This window comes from Echinops telfairi, unplaced genomic scaffold (assembly GCF_000313985.2).
Source record: "Echinops telfairi isolate 266 unplaced genomic scaffold, ASM31398v2 ScPeMD7_7412;HRSCAF=8450, whole genome shotgun sequence".
NCBI lineage: Eukaryota > Metazoa > Chordata > Mammalia > Afrosoricida > Tenrecidae > Echinops > Echinops telfairi.
Genome location: NW_022111312.1, coordinates 3,612,245 through 3,619,196, shown reverse-complemented (window position 1 = coordinate 3,619,196; position 6,952 = coordinate 3,612,245). Strand labels below are relative to the sequence as shown.

Here is a 6,952-nt window from a genome sequence, read left to right as displayed (position 1 = left end):
GGTGGGGTGCTGGAGGTGGCCGGGACCCACACCTGCTCCAGCTGCCCCTCAGTGTCCTCCAGGTCCAGGGCAGGTGGCTGCCTCTGATGCTGGCACACCATCTGGAACAGGTTCAGCGCTGCCATCCGGGCCCGTCCCAGGAGCAGGGTCTTTTCGGCTGCTGTGTTCTGGATCTGAATCCACTTGGATTCCTAGGGAATAACAAGTGTGCTTCCGGTTGACCGACTCAACTCGGAGGACTGGGCGGTACATCCCTCTCCGCCCTCGGCCCAGTCAGACGCAGCAGTGCGCTCCGGTTCTGGGGTCCCGGCCTCGTGTGCCCTGCAGCGCTTTCCCCGGTCTGAACGTGCGCCCTTCGGGGTGCGCCCCCCTACCCATCCTCAGTTCTCTTGCCCCCTGGCGCAAGCTCACTCGCTGAGTGAGGCTGGGGTTGTCCCCCTCCCTGGCGGCCGTACCCAGTGCAGCGTGCGCTCGCGGGCCTCCTCCAGCCGCTGCTGCAGCTGCGCGCGCCGCTGGCTTTGCCGCAGCACCTCGTCCTGCCAGGTGTCCCGCAGCCGCTGCAGCTGCGCCCGCGCCGTCTCCAGCTCCGCCAGCCGCTCACGCTCCGTGCGCTGCAGCGCCGCCTCCATGTCGGCCAGGCCATCGAAGCGCGCCACCAGCTCGGGGACCCCCTGGAACTGGGATGGCAGGGATCAGAAAGGATCTCCCAGAAGCAGCGTCCCCCGTCCCCTGTCCACCTCGGATCACCTGGCCCATACCACTCCTCCCAGTGCCTCCTTAGCCCAACTACAATGAGGGCACCACAAGCCGGAAGTGAGTATAGCAGGGTCGAGCCAGAGGGTCACCAAGCTCAGTCCACCTCACTACCTGCGTGTTAGAATAAAAAACAAACCCAAACTCACTGCCCTGGAGTCGATGCTGACTCATAGTGACCCCACAGTAGGCGTCACAGACAGGTAAGCAGAAAGCTCCCACTGAGCGGCTGTTTTCAAACTGCTGACCTTGAGACTCACAGCCCAACAGTTAACCACTACACCGCCAGCGGTCCCCCTTCCCCACCTGCCGGCCTGTGGGACTTAGAGGAAGTTAGTTTTCTTCTGGGTCTCTGTTTTCTCCATCTGTAAACGGAGTGGACAATCACAGGGCCCACACCTGTGGGGAGGCATCCTGGAGCAAGAAGCATGCCCCTGTCTTACAGGCCGGACCCAGTAAGTGTCTCCAATAATCAGCTCAGAGCAACAGTTGTGAGGATGGCGCAGGGCCAGGCAGCTCTGTGTACCTAGGGTCGCTACGAAGTGAACCGTACTGGCTGGCACGTGCCTCCAACAAGTGGTTTCTGGAGAGCAGCGCGCGCGCACGCACACACACGCACACACACGCTCCAAAGTGCGCCCTCCCAAGGCGTGGTGCGGAGATCCCAGGCTGTCTGGCTGGCGCTCACCTCGGGTAGCTGCTCCAGCACCTGCTCCAGCAGCCGCGCGCACGGCGCCAGGCGCTCCAGGCTGCGCTGCAGCCTAGCACGCTCCCGCCGCAGCTCCTCCAGCTGGGCCGCCAGCCGCCGGGCCTCGGCCTCCTGACGATCTGCGAGGTGTCGCTCCTCCGCCGCCCGGCTCAGCGCACGGCGGCGCCGGGCCTCTGAGTCCTGCAAGGACACACCGGAGATGGTGTTGGCCGGGCGCATCGCCTCCACGCCTCCCCAACCATGGCACGCTTGCTAGGGATGGCAAACAGGCCACAGGTTGAATTTAGTCTGGGTCTCTGTAAAATGCTGCCGGCTCTGCGTCCATCCGTCCCAACACCCTTGTACCAGGGGGCTTGCCAAAGTCTGCCAAGTGATGGAATGGAGATACTGGAATTTCCCCCACCATCTTTTGGAAGCCCAGTCATAGGACCAAACCCACTCCTTTTTAAGTATGCCACCCACCTGGTCCTTAGTAGGGTTTGACCTATGACCCTTTGGATGGAGATGGGGAAGTGCATGAGTCCCCACCTACCTGCAAGAACTTGTCAAAGCGGAAGAAGGACCCCTTGAGCTCCTGCTCCCTCTGTTCCAGCTGTTTCCGCCGCTGCTGGAGCGTGGCCATCTTGGTTTGGAATACCTGCGTGCGACCACAGGGGGCTCAGTCTGTCTGGAGGGTCAGGTGAATCTAGGGGCCTTCACCGTCACTGCCTGCCTGGTCCAACCCACCCCTGCCCACCACTCTCAGGATGATGTCTTTGTGCCTTCCTGCACCCGGCCCCCCACTCTTTCTTTGTGGTCACCTTAACTGCCCTAGGAGCCCTGGTGGGGCAGGGGGTACTCATCAGCCTGCCAGCTGCAAGACCAGCAGCTGCCCAGCAGGAGAAAGATGAGGACACACAGCACCAAGGCACTTGGTGGCACTCCCTGGCACTTCCCATATCTCCCCGTTCTCACTGCCCAGCCCCCTCCCCCCAGCCCCCATTTCTGTCTGGTGTCCCACAGTCTCAGGGAGCAGGTGATTGACCTCTTTCTGGGCCTGCAGGGCCCGGTCTGCATCTGCCAGCTCCTGCTTCTTCTCCAGCAGCCGCAGCACCGGGGGGAAGGGGTTCACCTTCAGCTCCGGAATCTTCCTGCAAGGTGGGGAGGAGGCAGCGGAAGATGGGGGCGCTGTCCTCAGACTGGCTCCTTCCTAGGTGTGAATGATTTCATTCTCAGCTGGCTGGCAGCGGGGTGCGGGCCAGGAGCAGGTTGGAGATGTGGGCTATTGGCCTAGCTCTGCTCCAGAACTTTCTTGGGATAAACAGGGTTCCTCTCAGACCCTGTCTCTTCTCTGTGAAGTGGGACAACCATCACTCCATCATGAGCTGCTGCAGGAAGCCAGGACTCGGAGGAGGGGATCAGGGGTAGGGACATCCCAAGGGCTCTTGCCCCTCCTTCAGCACCTTCTGCTACTGCAGGCCACTCACCTAGCCAGCTTCTCCTTTAAGGCCAGCCGGAAATACTCCTCCCAGGCCACCGCCATCCTGTCTCCTTCCACTACTGCTTGGGGTTCTGCACACGCTCAGGAGGGTCTGGGGGCTCCAATGGACCGGGGAGCACCAGCTGGTTCTGCACTCCCAGAAGGCAGCTACCGCAGAGCCCGCCCTGGTTGCCTGGGCGACCACCAACACAACATTCCATGTCTTGGCAGAGGCAGAGGGAGGGGGCTGTGGGGAGAGGAGCAGGCTCTACCCTGCTCTGGAAGCCTTAGATGCTGGATCTGGATTGGGGAACAGTGGAGAGGAAAGGGGTCCCTGGGCTGAGAATTCACCTCTCTCTATGCCCCACGTCCCATACAGCACTGGGCTGTCACTCCCAGGAAAGGTACCCAGGGTCTACCTGGGTCGCAGAGTCTATCATTTGGGTACCCCAGATTGGTTAGGGCAGATAGAGGCATGCTCTATCAGTACCACCTGGTGGACACTAGCATGATAGGGTGGTGATCTGGATTTGGGGAGGGACTCTTTAATGGGGGAGATGGGAAGGAAGGAGCTAATAGTGCTTCTAATTAAAAATTTTCAACAGCCCTGCAGGGGATGGTCTCAGGGGGGGAAACAACTCAGTAAGGTATAACCAATATCATGGGTTTTCTACTCAGACGGGAGCAGCATGTGCAAAGGCCCAGAGGCAGAGCAGGTGGCCCCTCATTAGCTGAGAACCAAGGCCCATAGACAGGTGTGCAGAAGCCAAGGAAAATGGGGCAAGTCAGGGAGCCACAAAAGGGGCCAGGTTTGTGCTATGAGCAACAGGTGCCAAACCTGAGGCCCAGAGAGTTAAGTGACTTCCCTGAGGGCACTGCCTGGGAAGTGGTGAGTCCTGGCGGTAGGCTCCCACTTGGCCTTGGGACCCTGGGGGTACCAGAAGGCTCAGGGCTCAGAGGGGAGAGGGTGCCTACTCTTGGCTTGAGAAGACTGGAAGAATGGCAGCGTTGCCATCAGCCCATCTCCCTGGCAGGCCTCTCTGTTCAATGCACTGCGTGTGCCCACCCTGGCCTCTTCTCAGGGCTCTCTTGCCACTAGCACAGCCCCCTGACAGCCTCTGTCCCCAGCGTCCGGGGGTGGGTGGGTTAAGTTAATTGCCAAATGACAGCAGGACACACCTCTCCACTGGCCTTGCCCTTGGCAGCCAACCCACAGGCTCTGGAAATATCCACTCTCCCCACCCCCACGTCTCATGCCTCAGCGGCTTCTTCCTTCTTTCCATTCCAAGGAGGTGGTGGGTGACCACTCAGGGGAGCAGGGCTGTGAAGGAGCCAAGGAGGAAGTGAGTGTGTGTGTGTGTGTGTGTGTGTGTGTGTGTGTGTAGAGAAACATGGACACCAGACTTTCCAGCCCCTGGTGGGGAACACTTACCAGGCCCACAGAGGGGCATTTGGAAGCCCAGCCCGTCCTCCCACCTCTTCCTCCTGTCCCACGTGGCTCCCTGCCCAGAACCTTGCCTGCTCGCCATGCCACCACAAACAGGGCTTTGTGCTCCGGGGACAAAGCACAGCTCCTTGGCCCCACCTGGCCCAGGGCCGGCTGCCCTGCCCAGATCTCGGCCTCAGAAGAGGAGGTGCCCATTGCCCAGAGAGGGAAACGGAGGCCTGGAGAGGGGCTTGGTCTTGCGGCAGCAGAGGACGACGGTTTGGGGGAGGGGCTGGAGAGGGCAGTGAGTTGGCTGAGCTGGAGTTCCCATCCCAGGCACCTTGCATGCGTGCGTGCACGTGTGTGTACGTGTGTGGCCCGTAGAGAGGAGGGAAGCAGTTAGGGCCAATCAGGACGGCCAGAGGCAGCTGGGTTCCAGCCCTCAAAATGCATCCCAGTTGCACCCCGCACGTGTGTTTTGGGCTCTCCTCACTGCCAAGCAGTGTAGGAGGCTTGGAATGAATCAGACATTGTCCCTGACATTTAGGAGATAAGACAAGCATGTAAATCACCACAAAACAAGGGAACAAGACACCAAGGTCACAGAGGGGGGCCACCAGAGGGTTCAGGATGCGGGTCTGGGCGGTGTGTGTGTGCTTGTCAATGTCTTCCCAGCAGAGTTATTGGCAAGACCTCTGGTCACAGTCAGGGTTCACAGTCAAGCGGGAGCAGGCTTCAGCAGCACCCCCACCCCTCAGATCAGATCACCCCAAAGATGCTGTATCTGTGAGTCCTGCCCGGGGCCCCAGGCCAGCATCTTGAAGGAAGGAGGGGGGGTGGTCTCTGTGCCAGGAATGATGCCAGGTGCCTTACAGGACTAGAGGAGAGCCCGAGATAACAGAGAGAGCTCTCTTGCATGGACACGCATGGGAGGCCCTCTCCCTCCTCTAGATGGTGGGGGGTGGGGGAGGCCAGCAGATCAACCCCCTCTCTGGGCACCCCTGACCCTTGTTGGGGGCTGGCATAAAAGACTAAAGCCCCTGCAGTTTCAGGTGAGAGCTCCTCAGAACAACAGGAAGTGGTCGGTCAGGCCATGCGTAACATATGGGCCACAGTGTGGCCACAGGCCCGGGCCAACAGCGGGGTCAGACACCGGATATTTGCCAGGTGACAGAGCTGGCTCCCAGGAGCCCTGGCTGGCACAGCTGATAACCTCGGTCATTCCCACTGGGAGGGGTGTTTGGGAATGTCACTTCCTGTGTGACTCTAGAGACGTCTCAAGACACCAGGGTGGCAGTTTGGTTGGCCCCAGGGGGGCCCATAAGGGGGTGTTTCATCAACCCCTGGGGGTGTGGGGTGTAGCTGGTTGGCTAGCCTGGGCCTCTACAAGGTCCCAGGAGAAATGGTTTAACCAGCAGGCCCCTCAGCAGCACAGCAAATACCTTTGTCTTTCAGTTGTACAGTTAGTTTGGGGGACAGACTTAGGGGGAAAGATAAAGATGACTGGGGTTGAGGGGAAGTTTTAACTCCCTATTAGGGCCACGGCAATCCTACACAGGATCACCCCTCAGCCCGTCCCCTCCTCCATAGGCTATTCCTAAGTAGGTCTACCTTGCTAGGCCCACTTCCCCGATGGGGAAGCTGAGGCCCAGGTCCCAGGTCATACCAGGCAGCAGGGAGCCAGCCCACAGAGAGATGGGGAGCAGGAGTCAGAGGCTGCCGGGGTGTGCCTGGTCCTGCCGGTCTGGGTGTTGGTTCGCTCAGGCGGCGGGTACCTTTCTGTTGGTGCCCAGCCCTGGGCTGACCCCACCAAGTGTGGCTCAGTGCCAGTCCTTCTAAGAGCTCTCAGGCAGGTAAACAATGAACTCCCCGGTAGAAAGCAGTGTGTGCAAGGGTCCACCCTTGGACTGGCCCTTCTGGGCACACCCACCTCATTGAAGACTACCTCCTCTGCCCCTGAGAGCTGGGGAGAAGGAGCCCTGGTGACTTAGAACCACGAGGGCAGCAGTTTGAACCCACCAACTGCTCCCTGGGAGAAAGATGAGCCTCTCGGCTCCCATCAAGGTTCCAGTCTCTGAAACCCACGGGGGACCATCTTCCTCTGTCCTACAGGGTGGCCATGAGTGAGACCTGACTCAAAGGCAGTGAGGGCTGTGGAAGCAAAGGGCAGGGAGGAAACCCTTCCTTCCCTCCAGAGTGAGAGACATCCTGGAGGGCATCCTAGAAGAGGCAGCATTTGACAACCATAATATCAAACACTGAGAATGTCTTCGGCACCCCTGTCACTTCTGAGAACTGCGTTTGTCCTGGCTCATTCTATTCCCTGAAAACCGAGAGATTGGGAGATCACGTGAATCCCATGCACGATGTGAGAAACACCACACCAAGGTCCAGAGAGGTGAAGTGCCTTGTCCAAGACCACACAGCAACCAAGAGCTGGAGCCAGGATTCCCACCCAGTAAGTTCAACCAGGCACTAACTACTAGGCCAGGTAAGTTACTGAACTCCCTCAGGAACCTCAGTTTCTCTCTCCATAAAATGGGGGCCCTAGTACTTAGCCCATGGGGCTATTGCGAGGACGAAAATAGGATCACCGTGACCAAGC

The 6,952-nt window shown here is 59.5% G+C and overlaps 1 protein-coding gene across 1 annotated transcript in view; it reads right to left on the bottom strand.

Moving 5' to 3' along the window:
• CFAP73 (cilia and flagella associated protein 73) overlaps positions 1–3,058 on the bottom strand; it is a 5,609-nt gene extending 2,551 nt beyond the window's left edge. Inside the window, exons 1-6 of the mRNA XM_004709547.2 lie at positions 2,929–3,058; positions 2,487–2,592; positions 1,995–2,099; positions 1,442–1,642; positions 456–677; positions 33–191 (exon numbers count right to left, since the gene is read on the bottom strand). Of these exons, the coding sequence (XP_004709604.1) occupies positions 33–191; positions 456–677; positions 1,442–1,642; positions 1,995–2,099; positions 2,487–2,592; positions 2,929–2,984 (849 nt within the window). The 5' untranslated portion in view covers positions 2,985–3,058. The remainder of the gene's footprint in view (positions 1–32; positions 192–455; positions 678–1,441; positions 1,643–1,994; positions 2,100–2,486; positions 2,593–2,928) is intronic.
• Between the last annotated feature and the right edge of the window lie 3,894 nt (positions 3,059–6,952).